Raw genomic sequence first — 26,186 nt, forward strand, 5'->3', positions numbered from 1 at the left:
ACTTTATATATTTTCCTCCATAAACTGGCTGCCTAAATGGAAAAAATAAAAGGCAATAAAACCTTTAACTTATATATTTCTACTTGAACTTTATCTACACTGGTACTTGTTTTAATTGTTTCAGAGATGCTGGAAAAATATCCGCAGGCTACGTCTTTGATGGAAGTGCTGGGAAAAAACAGCAAAACTACTCCCACACACAGAAGAGTCAGGAGCTGCAGTCTTAGATATATTTAATAAATTAAAGCCAAGGTACAAAAAAAACAATGTACATTTCATACTTCCCTCCCCTCATCCACCTACTACTCTTTCTATAAACTGTGACGAACATTGTTTTGTTTCCCCACCTCAGAATGAGACCACAACACAGACCCAGGATCAGCGTTTGAACGTCCAATCATTCACCGTTTAAATCAGACCCGCAGGCAGGGCAGCCCACTCACAGACCTGAATCCTGCCCCGGATCTCAGTCTAAATCACGTCTTTCTGCAGCGTCTCACACACTGAACGTTTGTCCCCTGAAACCCCCACCACCACCACCACCCCCCCACCCCAAGAAAACACATACATGCTACATATCTGCAGGCACCTCGGATAAGACAGAAGGATTAGACTGAGATAAAGTTTATCAGAGACCACAGAGTACATTTCAATGCTGAGCGTTATTAGATGTCAACTGGTCCTGGTGATTCACTAGACAGTGTATTTTACAGCCGTCACATCACTTCACCGATAATGTCTCTGGCATAATGGATGAGCACAGAACGTCTGCGTTAAATCTCGCTGCAAACGCTGAGTAACCTTCTCAGAGATCTTATGTTTTCTTACTCCCTAATCCTTCTTGGTCCTCTCCAAGGCAGTGACCAGATAGATGCAAAGGATACTGGGGGGCTCGTTCACAACATGTTGTTAGGAGCAGTCGTTGGTGTCAATGATAGATAGATGAGTCTGGTCAATGATTAGCACTGGCTGGTCATTCCAGATGATAAGGAGGTTAAATAGATGGGTGTGATTGGCGGTGAGCAGCAGAGGTGAAATACTGGACATGCCTGGTCAGTATTTAAGAAAAGAGTAGTCTGAATGAGTGTGAAGAAATGAACGGGCTCTTTGTTTGAAAGATAGGAAGAGGTTATGGATGTGTACTGTAGGTCCAATATAAGTGCACTGAACAAGTGGAAAAAGATACACGCAGCCTCTCATACACACAGGTATGAACACACGCACACACTCAAAGACACAGAAGTGTTCAGCAATAACTGTTAATATGCACAACTTGATTAATATTTTTGCACGATTACAGTGACTACGCAGTCCATCGTCAGGATTATTAATCCCTCCACACTCTCAGTTTCCATCGTGTGCCTCTTACTCACTGTCAGCTACTATAATTTCGGTTTCCACTCCAGCCTTCGCTCTAGGCAGTCCTGCTTTACCAAAGGGACCAATGCATAAAAAACACTCCCTACAACCCGAGGAGACTGCAGTATGACTGGGTGGGACTGTATGTACATGAGGTACAGCCCTATACACAGAGGGCTGGGCAAGAGAGTAGACTGGTTTAAGTCCAGTTATGTGGTTTTCAGCTTTCTCTCTCCACTCATACCCCCCAAAAAGGCATATATAACAAAAAAAAGGACGAATTCACAAAACATTTCATGATAATTTGGCAAATGCAGAGATGACAGGGGCATGAGTGGGAGTAAATATAATCGTATTCATGAAATTCTTCCTGCAGAATCCCCTCCTGACACTTGTCCATCTCTCTTCCCATTAGCAGCGGCAGGACTGACAACCACCATCTGTCTATATGTGTATACATATACATTTATATAATTAATTAGATTTATTTTGAAAAATAATGTCAAGTAGCTACGTACGATACCACTACCATTTCATATGGATGCTAATCACCAGGAAACAGCCTAGGAACCACGGGAAGATCTAGAAAGGCAGAACAAGACAGAGAGAGAAGGAGGCGTGAGGCAGCATGCTGGGAGTGCTGCTCGAAGCTCTTCCAAAGAAAAGACCTTAAATAGGAGGAGAGAGAAACAATCAATCTTGAAACAGAAAAAGAAATCAGGGCAGAGAGGACGGCCTCCCTAATGCCACCGGGGAGTTAATGTTTGTCTATTAATCCGATGGCAGGTCTGTGCTGGAAGGGTTCCATGTCTTGTCCTGCGGCAGGGCGGGTTTTCATTACAATCACTTCATGATATCTTCACTGATGGGGTTTGTGAGAACTGTATTGTTGTGGCATCCAGCTGTTTTGCGCTGAGGGCAGAGGTCACGTTTAGATGAGAGTTCAGGGGTAGAGTTTCAGTATTCAGCGGCGTACTCTGTACCATGGAGCCCTCTGCACAGTAGTGTGAACTCCTTCACTATGTCCTTCACCCTCCTCTTGTTCACTCGTTCTCTGCAGGACAGAGGAGGCAGTGAGGAGGACAAACAAATCATGTGGCTGACCGAACACATGGGCTTATTAGTCGAGGAGCGTGCAAACAAATGTCCGGCAGTGTTACCTGAGTATCTGATGTGAGAAGTTGTCTTTCTGTTCAGTTGTGACTCGCGATGACGGGAACCCGGGAGGCTGCAGCGCCTCCTTCAACCACACGGCGAGCAGAGAAAAGCAGTGCTTGTTCAGACTGAAAAGCACTTCTGCAAACTGGTCCATCAGGCTTCGAGATGCCCCGCCTCCGATGCCCTGGAGAGAGCGGGGCAGAAATTTGACAGCAGACTCTCAATGACAGCACGAGATGAAGGAACGTTTGATGTGCGATAACACAGCGCGAGTGAAATGATGAAACCTTTCAGCGGCGCGATGTGTGAATGTGCAACGTGCTGCCTCTCACCTCCAGCACGGCCTGGATCAACAGCTTTCCGTCCTCCTGCACCACTCTGGCCAGTGGAGGCACATCTGAGCAGTGGGGTAACAGTTCAGTCTGCGGCAGAAACACAGAGACAATCAGCACATTCAAAGCCAAATGACTCATTTCCAAACATGCGTATTCGTGCAGGGTTTCAAGTCGTGTGTGTGCGTGCGCTCACAAAGAACAAGCACGTTGACTTGACTGTCGGAGCCTCAGGAAATTTGAGCGACAGAACTCCTGGAAGTGGGAGAGGGAGTGAGAAACATAAATAAACTACTGGAGGATGGTGTCAAACATTTACAGTTTGTACTTTGTACTGACAGGCACATATTTCACAGGAACTGCAGCAAAACACCCAGAACAGTGTGTAGGGGTGCGTGTTTATGTAAACAACGTGCAAACTTACCACAGTGGAACACTGCTTTCACGTCAAGACTCTCAGACAAGAACAAATCGGGCTTCCGTTTGAGGGCCTAAGAGGCAGATAAAGACATTAAACAGAGTATGTTTCTGTCGGCCCGACCCAATCGGTACTGCTTCACCACATTCCACTGCATAAGCTCCTTCAAAGTACTGCTATCAACAATACCCGCTCAGCCTGGTAGCCGGATCTGACTGCAACACAGGACTCAGAACAGATCTGCCTACCAGGCTATAGTACTCTCTCCATCGGTTTAGGAAAAACTATCCAAACTCATACAGAGATCCTCCAATGCAGAACTCAGCAGGTATAACAAACAAATTGCAAAAACTCAAACTTCAAATCATTGGAAACTTAAGTCAAACTAAAGGCAATGATGGTTTCGTTTCTCGAAATCAACTATATTTGAAACATTACTTGTTTTTGGTTGACTGGATTGAATATGCAACAGAAGTGTGTAAGTAATTAACATGTGCAGATAAAGAGAAATACAACTCATCTCGTAATAATGAACTCATTCAGGATGGAGGAGAGGAGAGAGGGAGAGAGGGAGAGGGAGAGAGATGAAGGTCAGATCTATCCAAAGATAGAAAACAAAGGAAGAAGAATGAAGACGGAAGACAAAAATATTAAACAGAGGAGCCATCAGCCAATTTGTCTGAACTGATTAATATTAGCTGAATATTAATTCATCTGGGCTTTGATTGGCTCCGGGCTGGAATGACTTCAGAGGAGGACTGAGCTCAGAGACTAACCAGTCACCTGGGACCACAGCGCTGATACTGACGCCGTTACATCATCTTCCCAAGAGCGCCGCATCAGCTGAAATATTTCATCTAAGGCGCTGAGTGTGCTGATGTTTTTCCAAAGAGTGAACGTGCCCTGATGTTGACTTTACAGAAAAAAAGGGAAAAGATTTTGTAAAAATGTAAGCTCTTAAAATGGTGGATTTCATAGAGAATACGTCCACACACGGGTGCCTATTTTCCACCGAAGAAGCCTGTTGAGCAGTGTAATAAATCAATACGATTATTCATAGAAGGATTACATGTTCCTCTGAGTCATCAGAATTTCCTGACATCTTAGGTTCTTTTGAAGACGCACGGCCATGTAGCAAAAAACGCTTTTTTTTTTTTTTTTTTTAGCTCCTAAGAGGACTTAATACAAGGTGAAAGCATGTTTACAGCGCGTTGTTGTAATATAACATAGATACATAAAGTATATAAGAAGAATTTGACACTGTGTCCATAACGCTCAACTACAGCAGAGCGATCTCTTAACCGAATACAGCGTAAGTACTACAAATAAGAATAACGAACGTACAAGATAAGGAGGCTCTGCATACTGTAATGAGCATATCAGGTACAATGATAACCCTACATGAGGCCTGTTGTTTGTGTGGCGAGGTGACTGTTAGAATCGAAAGCGTTTGAGGAGAGACAGACGTCTCTGTGTCAAACATTCCTCTCATGGTTCATTCCTCTGCCTCGCCTATGTGATGGGACACCTTAGGGCCCAGTAACAAAGAACAGAAAGAAGTAGAGAGGGAGAAGAGGACAGGGAGAAATTGAGAAATTAGAAAAAGAGAGAGAGAGAGAGAGAGAGAGAGAGAGAGAGAGGAGAGAGGAGAGAGAGGAGAGAGAAACCCAAAGTGAATGAAATAAGAAACCAAAAACACACCTGAGCTTGGAGTTGCATAAATGAATCAACAATATCAGGATGATCCCTGGGTCCTAAAATATAATAAAGATGAAACTTAAGAAATCATAAGAGAATAAGAATAATATACAAACAGCAACTGAATAGATTCAACAGTCATGTGGAAATAAAAGAGAACTCAAAAATATTTCATTGAAATAATTCACACGTGAGTAAAGAACGAAGGGGAGAAGGGGGGAAGGGGGGGGGGCATATGAAGCTTTGGCAGAGTCTTGGAAGAACAGACCAACCAAAAACAAAACACAGGCAGAAGACAAAGACATGGGTCTGTTTGGAGAGAAAAAAGAAAGAAGTAACGAGAGAAAAAGAACAAACCTAAAGAAACAAAAGTGGGTTTGGAGTGGGAACCCAGGAGGCACCTCTGTTACTGTTACAGTTTGGAGGGAAAGGGGCACCAAACCTGAATGAACCCCCCCTTTGACCTCCTTCCCACGAGGCACCGCTGGCACGGACGTGATCAAACATCACTTCCTCTCACACTCAACTAAGTGCCTCAGGGGAGGGGGTTTCTCTGAGGGGTCCATTCAGAGCCGGTCCATAAGATCCCCTTTGCTTCAAAGGTGAACCCATAGCCATCAGTATGAATCACACGCAAAGATCAGGATAGGTCCTGATATCATTACCTCCCTTATGCTGGACACAGACTACAGGACTTTTTGAAAGTATGACAGGTTAAACACACGTTTCCTGTGGCAGCTTCTGGACTGAAGAATCCGCATCCAGATTCCTGACTTTCAAACATTTCTCCGATGGCTTAAGATTGATGTTGGAGGGACTCCAACAGCAAACTTGTAATGAAACAGAACAAGCGTCTGTAGTAAGCGCCCAGCTTTAGCTGTTCCCAGACTCCAAACAAGTTTCCTGCTCAATACCCCCCTCCAGCCCTCATCCACACACAACGCCTGGAGAGAATACAGGGCTTATTCAGAGGGCTGCGATGGAGAGCCTGACTCTAATCCAAGCACAGCAGTGGCCGTGGCCGTATTGAGCTGGCCCGCCCTCCTATGTTATATGTCAGCCAACTGAATAAGCTAGTGGTCTCTGTGCTGTGACTGTATCCTGTACTGATACTGTCTACTGAAAGGCACCTGCTCAGAAAAGAAAGAGTTTAGAGGCAGGAGGAGAGGCAGCCATTACTTAACCAGTCAAAGCAGGAAAGGAGGAGAGGAAAAAGGGGACAACACAAAGGGAAGGGGAGCGGCAGACAGAGCTGGTACCCTGACCCAAGTGTAGTGGATGAGAGTTTATCATCTCATTCATATCCATCTAATGCTGAGTGGAACTCAAAGCCTAAGTTTGGCCCCGGGGTAACGCATGTCTGATCAACTTTTAACACTTTACAAAGCCAAAGTAATTTTCATGCAGCCCAAACACTGAAACAGTAAAGTCAAATAAATGAATTTAAAATGATGAAATAAGCAAATACGAGGCTGATGAATATTGAAAACACTGCAATGCGCTGGTTGCTTATGTTTCAAGCAAACCATAACAGTTAGTCAGTGGAAAGAGAAGTCTGCATTGATAAAATGACTATTTAAGACTTTGGTACTTCGACACATCAAGCAGACAGACCGCTCTGTGGTCCCACTTGCATTAATGAGTAATGAGAGCACGTTTAAAGGTCAACTGTGACAATGTGAGTCCAGTGACCTCTGACCTTTAGCCATTTTCCTATTTATGGCCTCCAGGGCTGAACTGTGTTATTGTCTAGAAACGCAACAGCACGTCAGGTACGTACAGCTGCAGTAGGAAATGGGAGCATATCATCATAATAAACATAACATTTTTAACCATTTGTTCTCATTTTTGGACCCTGCGAAATCAAATATGATCAGAAACATTCACTGATTCGAACAGACACATTTGACAGTATTCACAGTCCCGCCCCTGCTGGACCCCCTACCTTGCTGGAAGATGGACAGAGTTACCGAGGTAACCAGCTCAAACAGAGCCTTGATGGGTGGGAAGTGGTCTGTCTCACTGGCAAAGATGTGCACCATCTGAAACAGCAGGACTTCACATCAGACACTCACTGTGTTTATTTACGCACGAGAAATCTGGTTACTGGAAGGGAAACAGGCTACGAAACCACAGAACGTCTTCACACGACCTGGAGGAACCTAATGACTGTAAAGCTCTACGATCAGAGTCCGGCCATATTTCTGAGTAAGGCTTTGAGTGTATTAGTAATATACTGTATGATACTGCAGCCTGCAGTTCTCTTTGTAGCACTGATGGTGCTGTGAGAAAACAAACTCTGTTGTGAGAACACTTTTTTTTCTTAGTGCGCAAATGTGTCTACATTTTACAAATAACCTCCTGTTCAGCTGTGGAAACAGACTTATTATGACTTTCTTTATTTTAGCGCCCTTTTCAGTTCCAGTTGGACATAGAAAACATAGAAGTAGGCAAGAAATTCGGTTTCTCTAGCAGAAACTGATATGACTGGATTACAGAAACCACATTTTATTTACATGACATGTAAAAAACTAGGTTATCACAGAAATGTAAACACAATGTCAATGTCACTATCACTAAATGCTGATAATGCAGTGAGGGATCATAGTGTGATTAGATAATGCAAATCTGCTGCTTATTACTCTATTTATTATGGTTTGATTAGTAAATTGTATTTAGCATGAGCTAAAATAATGTTTGACTTGGGTACAAATATATCCAAAGTTAATTTATCAATGAAAATTATGATGTAAGTAAAACATAACTGAAAGAAATGTCACGAGTTTTAGTTTATGTGAACAAACAAATGATGCTTGAGGGTTTAGTTGTGACTGTAGGATGAAGTTTCACAAACATACTGTATCCTCTTTAACCCTGGGCTCATTGGCGCGTAGCTGATTAGCTCGTACGCAGCACTTTCTGACAAATCTCTCTGCATGTAACCACTAATGGGCGTTTACGTGTGTGAATGTGCACAAGCATGAGTGTATACCTGTCGTGTGAGGTCAAGGGCTGAGGCCTGGGGAATCGTACTGTACATCTGCCCGAGCATCTCGCTTAGCTGAGACACCATGGGAGCAAAGTCATGGAGCAGAGTCTTCACCGACTTCTCGAAGATGGCGCACACAGCCTGAGAGACAACATGAGGTCAGCTGTACAGTCATCATATCCGGCTACGTGGACTGATTTCTTAGAAAGCGGAGGTCTGAGAGTTTGTGGGTTCGATGACTCACCTCTACAACCTGCGAGTCGTTGAGCCACTTGCTGAGTACAGTCTGTATGAGAGCAAACACTTGTTGCAAAACCACCACCACCTGAAAAACACAAATTCACTTCATTAAAAGGAAAAGAAAAAATAGAAAGTCATTAACAGGCAGCAGCATTAGATAAGTATTTACACATGAGTGCACGCCTATCAGCAGAATGACTAATGACTATGGTTGAGTGACAGGGCAAACATTCTCCCGTTAGCCACCCTCATCAACCAGAGTTAGCCTACGTATTCAGCCACAGAGGCAGCAGGGGGGTGGGGGCGGGGAGCTCATACTGCTGCGAGCACCATGAGCCCCACTGTGCTTCAGACTACCAAACTGCCTTTAAATGGAACATACTGTATGTTTCTATTGGTTAATATCTATCATCCACAGATTCAGCATCTTGCTGATAGGCTCTGCATTCGTCCAATCACCCACCCCCACTGATGACTCCGATGATGGTGTGTGTGTGTGTTTGTGTGTGGCAACTGACTGGGTTTGGTCCAGGTGGAGGTGGGGCTGTTTTGACAGGTGGTGCTGAGCCGTCCGCTGACTCGTCATCCTGCTTGCTGATGTCGAGCGTAGTGAAGAGGTTGGACAGCAGCCCCAAGATGTGGATGATTGCTAATTTATTGGAGGGATTAGGCTGAAAAGAGAAAAAAGAAAGAAGAAACAGATGATTGTACTTCACTATAGAACCTTACCCCGCTGTCCACCTGGCTCGTTAAGTGCATGGTGTCACCTTGAATAACAACAAATCAACAATACATTATACAAAACCCCTCCCGCCTCAAACTCCGTTCGGGAGCTGCACCTTGTCGTTGTCGTCCTCAGACAAACGAATCAGTGGGACAGTTGCAACATGGATCTCTTGTCTTGTAACATGGAAGTCTGCTGCTAACTGTAGCAGCTCTTAGATAGCTGGCTCAGTTAGCCATGCAGCTAACTGACTCTGCCTGGGAGCTCAGAGTACCAGGGGAATACTGGTGTTTACACCACTGGCAGAGGAGCTTTGGACTGTGGGGAGGAGGAGGTTTTCAGGCCTGGGGTGGGGGGACCCAGTGGGGAATGCTGGCAAGGAGCGGCCCCAGAATAGCACAGATCCAGAGCTGGGCAAGCAGGCAGCAGAACCAGGCACAGCAGCCTCCCTGTTAATAGAGCTGGACGAGGACCCAGCACAGCCTCCAAGACTGACAGAGGCCAGTTTGACAACAGGGAATAATACAATGCAGAGGTGTTTTCCAGCTGCTATGACCAGGACTCTGACTCAAGGGATGACTAAGACATGGTGGGCTCACTTTTTATAACCTGGGACATTTGGCATTATTATTAACAGAGAATGTAAACAGTAAATAACAGAGTAAATAAATATTACTAAATAAAATAAGCAGTAGACAAATAACATTAAATCTCAAAAATTGAATAAATAAAAGACAAGTCAATGGGCAGGAATTTAAGCAATTTGACAGAGAGAAGGTAATGGCTCAATCGCAAACCACTTTTCTCGCCGATACGCATCACTACACACACACCCCCCTCCCCCAGGTAAAACCATATTAATTAAGGATTTCACAGCTAGTGTTTAACCAGTGCTCTGTCTCCATGGTGATACAACAGAGCAAAGAGACTGCGAAGAGGACTCTTACAGCCACACCTCTCATCTCTCCTTCAACATCTACCTCCCCTCGCAATGTTAATGCTTGGACTGTACAACAGTAAGAACAGGGTGCACATGATGCCTGCAGCCAAATCAGGGCGACTTCATCAGCCCCGACAGACATCACGGTCATACGCCCCTTTTGTAATGTAACCTGAAGGTCCCCCCACTAGGTGCCACTATTTGTCCGGCTCCAGACGCAGCACCTGATTTCCTAGTCTGATGTAATGTCGATACATCACAGAGCTAGACAGAAAACAATAAGAGAGGCAGGAAGTCGGAGACGATGGATGAGACCGTGTGTGACAGTGTGTGCTGTGTGAAGTGTGGTGGGTGAGAAAAGTACAGACACACACACACACACACACACACACACACACACACACACACACACACACACACAGACGAATGAAAAGCTTCATCTGAGCTGACATCTGTATTGACCCCACCCAAAGTCTTTACTGATTGGAAAACAAGGGATCAGGAGAAAATCGACTTTGTTCCACATACAGTAGACATCAAACGGTGTATTTTTGGACAATATCGGCTCATCCAGCGTGACAGACTGAAACTCCAGACTCTCCTGGAGCTGACATTTAAAGAGGGTAAAGAATCTCTTTTTGTACGACTGTGTGTGCATGCGCATGTAAAAGCATGACCTATTGTAAGTGTGTCTCTGTATGCACTCTTACATTTTCTCAGTTTGTCTTCTCTCTGACTGTGGTGTGCGTGTGTGTGTGTGTGTGTGTGTGCGTTTGCATTAGTGAGACAAAGTGTGTATTTGCTACTTCCATGTGAGTCACTAGCCCATGGTGCAGGGTCAAATCCAATCTGGTCCCGCAGAGAAATGTTCCACTGCAGTGACACCACACAGACACAAGGCCTGTTCCTATTGGCCAGAGTCCAACTGTGCCTGCTCTGTCTTTGTGTGTGTGTGTGTGTGTGTGTGTGTGTGTGTGTGTATGCACTGCTACATGTTGGTCAGTGTACACACCGTCTCATCTGCTAGCTTCTCCAGTTGCTGAATGTAGGGGGTGATGAGAGAGTGAAGGTTTCTTAAGATGTCTTCCACGGGGAGAGCGGACAGCAGGAAGCCGAGAGCCTGCATCAGCCACATACACTGACTTGTCTGCAAGGAAAAGATGATCGCAGGTTTAGCTTCAGCGCAAGCAAGCAGTGAGCTTAAAGTCTGGGAGTTTTATAAAGACCACATAGATTTTTCACAACACAAAACATGTCATCTTTAGACTACAGGTTACGCAATTCTTTCACAGCATTCCTTATTTAAATGTCACTTCTGAACTGAGTGCTGAGACAAAAAGAGAAAGTGAATGTGAGAGAGCACACACTGACCTTGTGGATCTGCTTTATAAGCACCTCCTGGAGAGAAAAGAGAAAGTCAGAGTGATGGTTCAATTCTTTTGAAAGCATAGACACACATACCCAAATTAGAAATAGGAATAAACTCAAAAATAAATACAACTGAAGTGATTTCAAAGGCTAAATATTATTTGCAGAAAGCAGGAACATCACAAAAGTCTGCAAAACCTGAGCTGTTAAAAGTAAGAAAAAAGTTTAAATTGATTATTATTGGTTCACATATGTGATCAACTGAAAAGGCAACAGCATATTAAAAAAAAAAGATGTATATATGTACACGTACCTGAGACACAGCTACTATGTTGGTTGCGTATGGTGGCAGATCATATTTGCACTCCCTACAAATTTTCTTCAGTGTAGAGACAGAAGAAACAGAAAGGTCTGGGTTTCCTAAAGCCTGAAGGACCAAGGGCAAGACACTGCTGAGCATCACCGGGTGGTCTGCCAACCATTCAGCCAAAGCACCTGGTGGGAGATCAACAGTTCAGACACTGAATAAAAAACAATACAAGCGCTACTAGAGCCACATTGTTTATAAATTACAATAAATGACAATGCAATATTTTAGTATATAAAGAAAAATGTGCTGTACTGTGGCTGCGATAACATGCAGATAGAGGGCCACACACATACTCATAGAACTGGAGTTACATCCACTAACAACCATTTTCTTTGCCAGCGCCAACTCTCTGTTGTTGGCTGCAAGAACCAACATGCCAGTCTTCATCAACTTCCACCATCCGAGGAAGTGAAGACCCAGTAGGTTAACTTGATGGAAATGTCCCCCCAACAACAACACATGGAAAGCTCTTAGGCGATATGACTGAAGGCCAATACGAAGCAGGAAACGAAGCTCGAGGATGGATCAATACCCACTTCAAACTTTGAATCAGCAATGTTTATGTTGCTTCACTGTTTATTTTGCCGGTAAGCCTGTTGAATTTGGTGTTAGCACGTTCCGCGGCTAATGTGGCTAGTAGCATCTATTGTAGGCAAACACGCTGGGGCCACATTGGCATACAGAATATTGACCGAGTGGACAGTCAAGAGAAACTGTGTGAATGCTGAGACTCATTTGAAGCCAATTAAATAACCTGAGTAATAGCTCGAATGTGGGCAGCTGTTTTTTCACATTGCATTTTGTGTCGTCTCACATAGCCATGCCTAACATTATCTATCGGTATGTAATAAAGACATCCATTTTTATAATCATTTTTCCCATCTTAAAACGCTTCCTTACATTGCTGATAGAGTGAAAAAAGGTAGAAGCATGTGTCCCTTTCTTTTTTGCAACATTGTGATATAATGCCATCACCACAAACAACATGAAAAATAACATGATATAAATTTTAGGTCATATCATCTTTCCTATGTGTGTGTTGCTTTTATTTCATCCATGAAACTTGTCTCACCTATGGTGAACATCACTGTGTCTGCTAGTTGGACGTTGTTGATGCTGATTCTGGGGATGAGTCCTATCAGGCCAGGGATGACGTCAGAGTAGTTCACATCTATCGTCTCTGCTATGGACTGGAAGCCATACAGTAAGGCTTCTGTGTGCTGGAGGAGCAGAAGGCAGGCAGCGTATTTCAGCAATGACAAAATATAGAGACTTGAGTTTAAACAAAATTATAAAATGGAAAGTAAAAATAACGCATGTAAAAATATGTACATTTTAGCTTACTTTTACCTTTTTTTTAAGTTTTTTTTCTTGGTGTTTATTTTGCAAGCTAACATTAGCATAATGATGTGAAAAAGAGAAAAGAAAAAGCACCAGTCTCGAAAAACCGGTTTATTAAATCTAGTATGACACATTTCCAGAAGTGGCTTCTGTGCAACACTCAAAGAAACAGAAAATAGTTCAAATTTTCTCTTTGCTCATCTGTGTATGTCTCACCCACCTGCCATGATGTGGGCTGCTCGGCATTAGTCAACAGTCTCCCTAGTTTATCATACAGGTTACTCAGCAGCTCTGCTCCCAGCATCTCATAAACGTACATGAGCGTGTCTGAAATATCCACCCTGAAAGACAGACATGCACAAACAGACATTTTAGGGGCATGCAATCTTGAAACCTTAACTGTTAATCTATTTGCCAGACAGGTTTTGCCCTCTCAGCTGCCAGTCCAGTGAGAGTCTATTAGAGAAAAACACACTCATATGCTGACCAATCATCCTGTCAGCGGGTAATTTCTGAAACACTTGGACTGTCACTGAAACACACAAAAGTGCACAGCAGAAAAGAGGCATGTGCAATTCACAGAGACAGGGTGAGGCACAGAACACATGCGCCCCTACCTGTAGATCCTGAATTGCTCTTTCTCATCTGTGGACCAGGACTCGTACTCCTGGTCAGAGGGGAACTGGGCTTTGTGCAGCAGAACATCCACCAGCTGGAAATACACTGGCCTGTAGACCTGCAGATACACTGCCTGCTTATCCGACTCGAACGACATTATTTCATCCTGAGGACAGAGTGAGGAGAAACAGAAAATAGTCTTCGGTCTGAGCATAAAATTATTGATGCGCTAAACAAAATAAGAACATCTGTTAAGGTTCACAAAGGCTATTAACCTCAAATCCACATTTTCCAGAGTTTATCAGTGAGAAAACATCTACACTATAAATCATCTAATATGAAACAACACATTGTCTACTAGCACAAAGCAAAAAATCAATTATGTTGGTTAAGATAGAAGACAAAAAGCAAATGTTTTCAGACAAGCTGCCATATTTTATTATTTGAAAACTGTCGACAAAGCCAAGCGAGACCCCAGTGAGTAGCATGTTCATTCAATCGGGATCGGGCAGTGAGAGTTCATGTTTTTATACAGGCTATCTAAAGATGCCTGCTTGAAGCAAGAGTCCATCCAGACTTGCCAGAATACAATAAGCAAAGCCTATTTTGTGGATGGATCTTAAGGACCTAGACTAGATGAGGCTGGAGGACAATTATACCAGTTGGAAAATACACAGTACCCTTTCTTTGTCGGAACAGTATACACAACAGTATAATTGTGGTTTACAATACAAGATCCAATTTTAGCATTCCTTACTTGTAGTGTATACCAGAAGGTGAGTGTGAGCGAGCTGGTGGTCTCATTGACCGGGTAGTGGCCAGGGATGCCTGTGCAAAACATGATCATGTTGACTAAAGCCAGGAAGCTCTGCCAGTGATCCACCTGCTCCAACAGAGTCCTAGGCAGAGAGGTGGGTGGAGGGGGGAGAGAAAAGGTGTAATTTGGCAGCTGTCCACTGCAGTTGGTTCACAGGTAAACTAGCAACTTTCTCTCTGTGTATCATTCAATCAGTAGAGACAAGAACACCAGATATGGAGACTGCACACTGAGATATTGGACAGAATATTGCATGACTTGTCTCTGTGCAAATAAATGTTAAGAAACCTGTTCCTCTTGTATTGTAGGCTATCTGCTTAGATTAGAAATTGGCCAAGACTTGTATTTTGTAGTTTGATTGGCTAAAACACATTTTACAAGTGCTGCTTTCAATGTCACTGAATTACAGAACGTTTTCATTGCATCCCAAGACTGAAGAATTATTTAGTCATGTATGAAAATCATTTTGGCCGAGATAAATGTAAAACACTGAAAAGAGAGTTTCTGGGGAGTTTTACTTGATCCAAACTTAAGGTCTAAGGACAAAGGGTGTTGTAAGCTGTAGACACTATGAGGCCCCTTCAGGCTAATTTGTGATATTAGGTTTCATAAATAAAAATGACTTGACACAATCTTTACATTGATAAAAGCCTCTTGAAATCAACACACTTACACAGACACAGACACACACACACACACACCTGGAGTGGTTTTCTCCCAGTGTAACGGCGATACGGCAGATGCCGTGGCAGGTCTCCATGTCTCCATTCTGAACAGCCTCTCTGAGCTGCTCCTGGAGGGCCAGCACTTGAGGAACCAGTTTCAGCAAAGTGTTCACATATCTACCCATGTACACACAGACAGAGAAACACCAGAGTTGACAGTCAGGATTCCAGTTCTTTTAAACGAAATGAGTTAAAAAGCAACACAGCGCTGCACAAGTGGGAAGAACATCGCATGCACAGGCAGGGAGCCTCCACTGGTGAATATGAAACTGACTCACACCGCTCACAGCTAGGTTGATGTATTTATTGCTCCTTCTCAAGACAAGTGTTTATTTCAAATCAAATCTCAGTTCAAGTCAGTCCAACCTCTGATCCAGCACACCCACCCTAAAAAACCCACACATCTACCAGGGAACCAGAAAATCTATTCAAAGCTCCTGCTCAGAGCTGCGCTGCTGTCAGTTATTATTCTGTCTTCTTCCTGCTGTCTCAGCCATCTATAATTCCCTCGCTCTCAAACACACACATGTGCTGACACACACACAAAAACTTACACAGACACATGGGCACGCACGGTCAAACACACTCCTCAACACAGGCTCCGATCTGGTCATGTGACAACATCAGACAACATCCTCCTGTCACCCTTAATGACAGCAAGAGAAGGGGTGACATTTGGAGATGAAGGGTGCGCGTGTGCTCGTGCGCCTGAATGTCACTGAGGAGATTATGTGCATGTGTGAATGCTATAAATGTAAACCATATTATGTGTGTGTCAGTCCCAGCGGGGTTTTGTGGTATGCGGGAAGTGCTTCATCTTTCACAAGAACATCAATAAGGACGCGTGTCCAGGCTGATGAATATTCATCAATGACACAGCAAGGTTGTGTGACTTCACCAACGCTTGAAAAGCAACAAAAAAGTGAAAAGCTACTGTAAAGTACTGCGTTTCCATGACTATCTAATGTAGGTCTGCAACTGACTATTGTTTCCATTTCCAGTTTTTTAACTCATCAACTAATCATTCAATCCATAAAATGTCAAAAAGAAAAAACTGAACATGAAGTAACCAACCAACAGTCAAAACACCAAAGCTAGTCAGTTTATAGTGTCACAGAAAAACCACAAATCCTCAGACTGAGAAGCTAAAACTAGAGAATGTTGAGCTTTTACTGATAATTAATTACTTTAAAAGTCATTTGATTTTAATAAAAATGATCCATTTTCTGTCTATTGAATAATCAATGAATTGACCAATTGCTTCATCATTAACGTAGTCCCTTATAGAACGGTACTACCTGGCCAGAAAAAAAAAAAAAAAAAAAAAAGCTGCTCTGCAGGTTAAATTCATGTCTTTCCACAGTCCTGGGAAGCATTTCCGATTCTAATTTCCCTCAGGCCCCCTTATAAGCCGTGGACCCGGATCTATGGTCCTGCGTTATGAAGCCAAGTCCCCTACTCAGCAGCCCACACTGACTCAGCCTTCTCTGGAGAGAGCTCCACCCTGCTGAGACGTGATGTGTATGAATGTGCCCTCCATCTAATAAACCCGTACCTGTGAGTGTACTGGCCTACATCCTCTGTGTTCGGCTGCCTGAGTAACCCTGTGAGAGCAGCGCTGGGACCGACTGCAATTTACTCTGAGTGAGTGAGTGACTGTGTGTGCGTGTGTGTGTGTGTGTACACATGTGAGTGGCAGGCTGCACTCATGCACTCAGAAGATCATTCATTTTTAACAAGGTGCTGTGCAAATGCAGGTCATGCACTCTCAGCTTAGGAAGAGAGGACTCTGTGTGTGTGATACGATTAAAAAGGCAGAATGGATTTATGTGTTTGCCCATTTTCCTCATACGAGATGACATTCTGGAGACTCCTCCGAGACTGTCTGCTGCAGTCTCCTCTCCTCTAACTCACAGTTGCCTGTCCTCTCCTCTTTTGCTCCCTGCCCTGCTGTTATACACTTTCTGCCTCCTTCCTGACTCCTCCTTTATTCTCTCCCTCCACCGCCCCTCCATCCCCCCACCTCTGATCCCCTCTGCAATTACTGCAACACTCCGAGACAGGGGAAATGGGTTGCCTGGCAACAGGATGCAGCTGGACCAATAGCATCCCCCCAAATGAGTTGACTGTAATGTGTTTAAACAGAGGGAGAGAACAAGAGACAGGGAGGAGGGCTTAGTACTGATGGCGAGAGAAGGGAGAGGGGAAAGGAAGAGCACAAAGAAACAGAGGTAGAGTGGGAGAAAAGATTAAATAGATAGATTACACAAAGAGAGCAGAATCTACAGATGGAGAAAAGGTGGGCTATGATTCCTGGAGGGGATGGGAGGCAAAAGCACTAAATCAGGTTCTCTAAAAGATTCATATCTTTTCCTCCTCTCGCACAGACACAGACCCAACAAACACGATATACTGTAACTGGTCAATGTAAACTCATTACTCACACAAAGACAGAGGCTAATAATGACAGAGTGAGGACTTTTGGGAGGAAGTGACAAACACAGGCAAACGTGCAGGGATGTAATCAGTGTGACATAAATCAAGGGAAGGAGGGAATCGTATTTAAAACAATGGACGATTATTAAAACAACTGAAATTTGGAAAAGGAGATCTGAAGAATCCCATTCCTCAATGACGTTCTCCATCCTGCAGCAACACTTGCTGAGGCTGCTCTACCTGTAACTCCACTGCCACTGATCGTCTCCCCACCATCTGCTCGGCATAATGTGAGTGCACTTAAACTGACTTCTCAGATCCGAGCCCCTCCTGTGTGAGAAGCAGTGCAGAGGTATGGACAACGGAGAGAGACGGAGACTTTCACACCTTCCCCTGCCCTTCTCCTCCCCTTAGCACCCTTTCTTCCCTTTGCATTGTCCTGTCACCCCCACCCTCTCTCTAGGGGAGGGGTAATGGGTGCCTGCCATGTCTGAATCAAGCAGGGCATGATGACATCTCTACCAAGCTCTGTAACCATAGCAACGTCGGCCAACCGAGAAATGCCGCTCTCCTCCCCCTGGCAGTCAACTTGCCCTGTATCAATCCCTCCCTCCTTCCTTCTCTCCATCCCTTTCCGATGCCCTTCCAGTGCCCACCCTGTCTGTTTTCCTGCCCTGGGCTCACGCATCTTTCTTTTTTTCCTCTCCTCTCTCTCTTACTGTCCCTCTCTTCCACCTCCATTCTCTCTCTAGCGTAATTTCTCCAGTCAAAACCATGACAAGCTTTCATGCCATACAGTACTACAGTGACTACTTTTTTCAGCCTTTCCTTTCGGCACACATTTGTACACACCTTTGGGAGTCGGGCTGTGAGATGGCGTTGACTATTGCCTCTACCGCTGTGTCGAAGAGCTCTGGGTCAGGCAGGGCACTGAAGCAGTCGTGTACCAGACCTTCGCTCTCGCTGAGGGGCACATCCAGCAGCACCCAGGATGACAGGCAGCGCAGCACGCGAGCCTTCACCGCCCCTGGGCTGTCTGTCCTTCGCAGCAGTTGCTGCAGTAAGGGACACACTGACCCCCACTCCCGGCCCAGGGCACCCCGAACCTGGAGGGAGGAAGATAATGAGGGTTGGACTGCTAGTGTATGTGTGGTAGATTCCTCTGCTTAACGAGTAGGCTCATTTTAAGTTTTTCTATCCTGGTGCCAGTAAGAGCGACATCATCGGTTCATTTCACAAAAAAGCCAAACCTCGCAAGCATATCAGTTAAATGTCTTTGACATAAGCCACTGTACAGTTACTTTGCTAGCATAAAATAGACTAATATGAGGAAAATTCTGATTTACATTGTACATCTGGAAACACCTGACTGAAGAATAAGAGAATGTGGCAAAGCATTCACCGCCAGCAATTTGTCAGTACATCTATGCTGGAGACATATTCCAGTAAAATATCAAAAATATTGAATCCAAACAAAAAGCTGTGAATACTGGACAGGTGGCCATCACCATCTGCAGAGGTGGGAGAAAGACGTACCTGGCCTTTTCGGTACTGTGGCAGGCGGCTGGTCTGGAACTCCTCAGGCAGGACGGTGAGCAGCTCCAGCAATGCCAGGCAGCGTGCCCGCCCATCCACCCCTCCCCCCTCCTCCTGGAACACCCGCACCATCTCTGCCACTGCGCCAGGCCAGGCCTCGGGCATTGTGTTGAGCGCCAGCGAGGCAAGGGCCACACATAGGCGGGTGAGCACCATCTTGGAGCCGGAGGAGAAGCAGGCAATCTGGGAGAACAGCTGGGTCTTCAGAGACTCATACTGGTCAGTGGGGATGTCCGACCAGTAGCGAGAGATCTTGGTGTGAAGCGCGCTAGCACCAAAGTACTGGATCTCTGGCACCTGTGAGAGGTGATCAAATGGATGCAAATGACAAAAAACTGCTTTTCTGTGTGTGTGCATGTGCATGTGTGTGTGTATATACACTGTACCTTATCTGGGCTCAGTAGAGCCCAGCAGAATTGCCAGGCTTGAGGCGAGACCTGTGCCTGCATGAGCCATTTCTGGGCCAGATTCTTGTTTTCTATATTGGGGTCATAGTACAACTGGTGGAGGGCCTGGAAATAAAGAAGAAAGAGAAGAATAACGAGAGTGAAAAGTCAAAGGAATCCAAAGAATGTATGGTTGAACCAAGAAAGAACTGAACAACTTTGTGTAAACAAAGTCCATTTAAGAAATGTTTGCTACAGCTCTCCACACATTCACCAAGGTGTGTGTCAGAGGTGACAGACTAGCTGAGAGAGGACAAACGCAGACGTTTGAGCTCTTGTTTGGAGGAAAGAGCAGGTTACCTAGAGAAAAGAGCATCTTTTCTCACTGGCAAACAACAAACACACAGACACATAGTAGGCAGTTTACCTTGAAAACCTGTACAACGGAGAAAGCAATGACCTGAAAACAGCGCTCTCTGAAGTACAGCTCTGAGTAATTTGAGTACTTGAGTGCAGGGAGAACAAGAAGGAGCAAACCAAAGAGAAAGGAGATAAAGGATGAGTATGACAGAGGGAAATAAAAGAAGGGAAAAAGGGAGCATTAATTAAACAGACACCTCTAATCCCGGCAGTGCCAGAAGAGAGGTTTAGGCACTACTCTGCAAAAATGCCTGTTTTCTCTCTCTCCGTCTCACACAAAACACACACACACACATGTACATGCTCACTGAACTAAAACCGCTGGCAGCCAGCACTAAGTGTCTGACAAGCAACACAGGAAAAAAAATCTATTCAGCGAGCTTCTGATCCTTGTCTTTACCCCTGAAGCCTGCTCACATCAATTCTTCCACCAGCAGTCATCCTCTCCTCTTTCTTCCTTCTCATTTCTTTCTCTCTATTCGCCTCAAGTGTCCATCCACCCATCCCTCAGCTCTCTATCTTCATCCCAGTCTTCGTCTAAAATCTACATTTCTTCTCATTTCCTCATCAGAGACGTTTAGGCTGTCAAATGTGACAGGATGAATAATTCTGAGAAGAAACCACTACGGGTCACAGAGTAAGATGATGCAATTGCGGCTGTAGAGAGGAGCATCAATACGGAGTCAAATCCTACTGGAAGCAGAGAGTCTCAGGTGGTGTCTCTCCCTGTCTGCCATTCTGCGATGCAATTATCTGTCTCCACTTACTGTGGTGTTAATGAGCTGATTGTTCGCAGACTCAGGTGGCATTTGTGCATATAGTGTGTGTGTGTGTGTGAGAGAGACAGCTATAGGTGCAGGTACGATATGTACAGTTTGCATGCAGCTTTGACTTTTTCTCAGTGGGACTCTATACCCCTCTAACATCTACCTAAAACCACCTACAAAAAACAGGTTATGTGGCATTTTTCTTTAAAATTTAACAGATTAACAGACAGAGCTGCATGACAGAACTGCTGAAATATGGATGTTATTGTGTTGCGACTTGGCAAAGTCTTTCTGTAAACGAGGCTGTGATTTCTGAGTTCAAAGCAGCGGCGGATCATTACTGCAGACCACCGTGTGATCGCAGACCCCTCCTTATCCAATCCCAAACAGCGCCGTGTCTGAGCGTGTCTGTCCTTCCTAGGTTTATTATCAAAGCACAAGACACAAAATGGTCTGTTCATTTTCCGGCTTTAATCTTCTCACATAGAACCACCGCCCATCTCCTCCTAGAAATCACACCAAACTGCAGCAGTTATTTTAACTAACTAACAGTAATTGTCCATTATTAACTGGTTCTTAAAAAAAAAAAAGGAAAAAAAACATGCACACCCCTAGAAACAGTATTATTTGAAGCTGATGCAAGTGACTCTACAGATGGTGGAAACCTGCCTGAACCACCTGGCTTCACCTGAGGAGGTGTCCTCTTGGCAGACACCGTCAAAGGTCATTAGCCTCCTCTACAGTCACTTTCCAACAGGAGGAAGGGAAGACAGACGCAGATGAAAAAAACATGGCTCAGTTAGACAGATTCACCATCTGCTCACAGACATAACCGAAGATTTACTATAGCTGGTATACACTTGTGTGCTCACCACTGAGTCCTGAGCTGTGTTAACAAAGAACGCTACAATACTCACATTGTACAAAATATCAACTGCAAATATGTAGTAAGTCAATGAGGCAGGAGCCATTTTCCTTAAAAGATTATTTCAATTACTGAAATTATTAGGAAGTGCAAGGCAGGAGATGTAGATAACGACAAGCAGAAGGGTTTAACAAGAGGCAGCATTTATGTTTTTGTAAACAGATACCAATCCTTCCCCACATGCTTATGAGACATGGGTGCACAAGCCTACACACAAGCACACGTGGTGCATGTCTTTGCACACTGTGTTCACACACAGCAGGTAATTGCATCTCTGCCATAGGTTCAGTGTGTTTTCAAGCCATCTGTCCACTAGAGCGTCACACTTAAAGTTTTCACAGTGATGGGAGGGCAGTGTTGATGCTGTGTTGCAGAAGGCATCATCACACCGCTGACCCATCAGGACACTGCGCTGTGATTGTGAGAACCAAAGACATGCAGGGGAAGGATGATTAATGAGGGAACAAAGAAGAATAGTTTGTGTGAGAGTGTGCGCGGGTGGTTGTTGACAGCACACAGCCAAGACAGAAATCAAGAATACCACGTTGCCAATAGTGATAAAATCTCAGCACATGAGCAGCAAACAAACCCTTGTACCAAGTGTCTTAACATGCAAACCTCAGTTACATGAACAATTCCCTTTTCCACCACATAAAACAGAAGATTGATCACCTACAGGCACTGTATCAATGGATATATGTTATGATGATACAATCACAGTTCAAAAAAAAAAAACCTGTAACTCAAGAAATACAGAAAAACGCTTGCACTAGGACATCTATGCATCATGTAACATACAAGACATGCATTCCACCTTGAGCCCATTTCTGTCAATAGGTGAATGGTAATAGTCATCATGATCCCGCTTTTCCTTCTAAAATAGGCTCTCCAGCCACCACAAAGCTGCTCAATACCAAACACATCATTTCTCAGTGTCAAATTCCCCTGCCATGTTCTGTAAGACGTTAGCTGAAAGGCTAAATCATCTCCTCTGCTTTTAAATGCCATAAAACTATTTAATGAGAAGTCACATACATGTCATCCTAACTTTACTTGAACGCACTTTCCAAAAGGCAGAGGTGCATCACAAGCCAAGAGCCTGGGAGCTACGCACTGCTGAATGGACCTCGACAGCCATGTTGATCCAGTGCTGTGCTGTGCCTCTTTCTGGTGTTACAGTACTTGCTTGTCTCGGGACAGAAATGCAAAATGACAAAATCCTAACAGCACACTGTTTGACGGCAAATGTAAAGCTCTGAATTTCCTCTAAAATCCACTTGCTTAGTGGACAGTGACTCTAGGCGAGGCTAATTATAGTCGAGCGGAAATGTAAGGCCGTATATGTACCCATTCATTCTACACACAAAGATACTGACAATGTGGTACTTTGTTTCACAGACCCAAAATTGAACAAAGGGCTTTCTATTAGACACACAGAAATGCTGGGCCAGGAACCATCATCTCCACCACCACGTATACAAGTACACACTCCCCACCATCCCACTGTACAACACTGACAATTCTGCACTGCAAGTCTTTTTTATTTCACTCTTTTAGCAACTGGTTTCACTCTCACCATCTTATGGGAAGTGCAATCTGACCTTCTATTGATGAATACTACGACACATGTGCTGGTGGAGTGTATATTTACACTTCCCTGATGTTGTGACTGGCACGGAGGATGATAAAATTACTGGTAAAAGCACCGTTTTTCTAAAGGCATTAAGCTGATGTCCTGACACAGATACTAATACGATGCTTTTAAGTGCACATTCATAGACTCTAAAGAAACCTGCCGCCTCCCTCTTATTGCAGTGAATGAACAACATTGTGCAGATTCCAATAACTAAGTACAAATATGTCTTTCTAGCCAAATTATCTAGAAGGAATGAAAATATGGAAATAAAAAAAGTAATCGTACCCGAATAGTCTAAATACACTTTCTAAATATAGCTGAGTATTACAGGAATAATATCTCATCAGTTTTGAAATGTAACTGTTATTACAAAAGTGCTCATAGCCTTCATGGGAAATGATACCTCAGATGTTGTTCGTCGTATTTCATCAGCTAATGAGATTACTCATGGCGCTGTGCCACTCGGAGAAGGCTGACTGCTTTAACAGGATCTGAAAATGCACCTTAAGCTGTACAAACCAACATAAAAAATATGGGAATTACAATAAAATATCATGACATTTGGTCATGATATTTTAGTGTCTGCTTTGTGCTGTTTCCCAGTGTCTTAAAGAGAGGACAAGCAGAGAGGTATGAAGGTCAGAGTTCAGTGTATAAACATACACTGCCATAACATCGTCATTATTACTAGACACTTAATATTAAAATTATTTACCAAATTAACTACAATGACATTTAACCACAGTGAGCATCTCCTATTTCACATCATCAACTGAATCCCAGAATGCTGAATGTATATCCGACAGATGGCTCAGATTATTTTTTTGATGATTATCATGCACTATTTTTGTTTGCTTGTGGTATTTTTGGCAAGCAAAATTTCACTTCAATTGTAGATGAGACACTTAAATAACAGAAAACCAAATAAAAAATACCTTGATCTAATGAAAACATCCACACAAATCTATACGGTTGTGTATCAGTTTCTTTCAGTACCATTTCCACAACCATTTTTTATATCTCCCCAGGCACATTAATTATTGTATGCATACAATATGTACTTGTGTTTTCTCTTGCTTCTGTTAATATGAGGAGTGAGAGGAAATATTTAGCTTTTTCTTCATGCACAGGCCACCCCATTTATTCATTTTAATTATAACAGAGCACCACTTCCTTCACCTGTAGTTATGAAGCATGAACAAATGAATAAGCAGATCGTCCACAGGGAGACAGGACCCTGCTCATTGTTTGCCATTCTTATTACACCACCAGAAAGCCCAGTATCAGAACAAGCCATTCCCCCACAGGAATGTGCTTCCCTCCCTCAAACCTGCCTGTAATCATTTCTGTCGCATCGCCAAGCTCCTCTCACCCCCTCCTCTTTCTTTACTGGCACTGTCACAGACATCGACCCTGTCCCAGCCCTCATCCCCCAATCCATCTCATCACATCGACTCTGCTCTTCCACAGAAACACCTTTCTCGCTCTCTCTCTCTCGCTCTCTCTCTCCATCCTCCCCATTGTCTCCCCACCCATCCCCTCGCGTCCGAGTTAGTGGCCACCCAGCAGGGAGATTCATCACAGCAACCTGGCAGCCACAGTCAACACTGCCAAATGCGCGCGCACACGCACACACCCTAATATATCCAGTCCAACAGAGAAAAACAAGACCCAGACTAAGAGTTTACAATGACAGAGATGGCAAAGAACTGGCGAGGTACAACCTGTTATTTTGCTCTCGTCTGGTTATTCTTTCTGAACATTCAATCAAGACCAATTTAAAGACGCGAGGACAGAAGTTACAGAAGAGCTTAATTCCCGCATGCAAACAACATCATCTCTCCAGACGAAACCAACACTGTAAAATAAAGCTCCTCTGCTTTGCCTCTCAAGCTGGCCGTCTCATTTGAAACATGACCACTACTCTTTAGCCCACAAACCTCCGGTGCTATATAAGCTGACAGGGTGCTGACACGGACTGACTAATCTCAAAACTCACCTTCTCTACGTTTTCCACCGTGAAGTCCAGGGCGTCCGTTGTGGCTACTATCCTCCCCGGCGTCTCCATATCTCCGCTGACACGGAGCTGTCAAATGATCAAAGAGGAGCAACACATTCAGGAACTGACAGCCACCGATAAACTTCCCATTACAGAGAGTACCGTTTCAAAAGTATTTCCACAGTGGCAATCGGAATGTGTAAGTTATCTAGACGACATCAGAAATTTAGACATAAAGATGACACGAGAAGCTAACCGGCAAGCTAACGTTAGCTCACTTAAGAGCAGGCTAGCTGACGCTAACCTACACTACAGAAAACCACTATAACAACGACTAGCGCCGCTATGCTAACGCCAAACTAGCTAACGTAGCAATGCATGTAACTTGACGCTACTCTAGTGCCAAATGTAGCCAAGCGAGACAGATAAACTATCATTTTCGTAACGTGAAAGCATTGTCAAAACAATGTCGTCTCTGTACATAATCTCTAGGCTGTCTAGAGGACCAATATTTTCACACCTTTCTGTCCTGCGACGGTATGAGACGATGCTCGCAGCTCCCTGCCGCTTTTCTGCCTCTGCTCCGTCACCGGGAGCTTTTTGCTACATTCAGGTACTGTAGGAAATATCGCAAGCACAGCGCAACTGGTCAAGGGCCGCCCATAAACAATGTGAATAAAACAACGATTTCTAAAGTTCCCATTATTTAAAGGGTGGAGAACGAAACTGAAATTAACAGAATCTACTGTCATGTATTATTAGTTATTTGTTATTTTTAGTCTTCGTACATTTTTGGCGCCGTTTCTATTATGATCGTCGTTAAAGAACTGCTATCTTGTGTTTCAGCTTCGTTCATTCAATTTTGCTTCTTTGGTACTCTCGTTTATGAGGAACATTAAATGCGGCATTGCCCCTCTATCCAAT

General features: G+C 44.0%; 1 protein-coding gene across 3 annotated transcripts; it reads right to left on the bottom strand.

The window, feature by feature from the left end:
• Positions 1–216: 216 nt before the first annotated feature.
• On the bottom strand, positions 217–25,867 carry LOC143318198 (importin-13-like). Of its 3 annotated transcripts, XM_076726264.1 has the most exons (23): positions 25,783–25,867; positions 25,263–25,349; positions 19,516–19,641; positions 19,070–19,426; positions 18,386–18,639; positions 15,074–15,214; positions 14,313–14,454; positions 13,555–13,721; positions 13,158–13,278; positions 12,669–12,816; positions 11,540–11,721; positions 11,230–11,256; positions 10,871–11,005; positions 8,713–8,865; positions 8,199–8,279; positions 7,958–8,095; positions 6,911–7,007; positions 4,969–5,021; positions 3,274–3,340; positions 3,046–3,104; positions 2,850–2,939; positions 2,520–2,701; positions 217–2,413 (listed from the first exon to the last, which is right to left on the bottom strand). In XM_076726264.1, exons 2-23 carry the CDS (start codon positions 25,329–25,331, stop codon positions 2,317–2,319), a joined length of 2,886 nt encoding a protein of 961 aa, XP_076582379.1. In that variant the 5' UTR covers positions 25,332–25,349; positions 25,783–25,867; the 3' UTR covers positions 217–2,316. The 3 variants fall into 3 exon arrangements, 2 of the variants coding, with proteins under 2 accessions (XP_076582379.1, XP_076582380.1); XR_013076995.1 differs by lacking the exon at positions 4,969–5,021; XM_076726265.1 differs by lacking the exon at positions 25,783–25,867 and having other exon boundaries at positions 25,263–25,766.
• Between the last annotated feature and the right edge of the window lie 319 nt (positions 25,868–26,186).

This window comes from Chaetodon auriga, chromosome 3 (assembly GCF_051107435.1).
Source record: "Chaetodon auriga isolate fChaAug3 chromosome 3, fChaAug3.hap1, whole genome shotgun sequence".
Taxonomy (NCBI): domain Eukaryota; kingdom Metazoa; phylum Chordata; class Actinopteri; order Chaetodontiformes; family Chaetodontidae; genus Chaetodon; species Chaetodon auriga.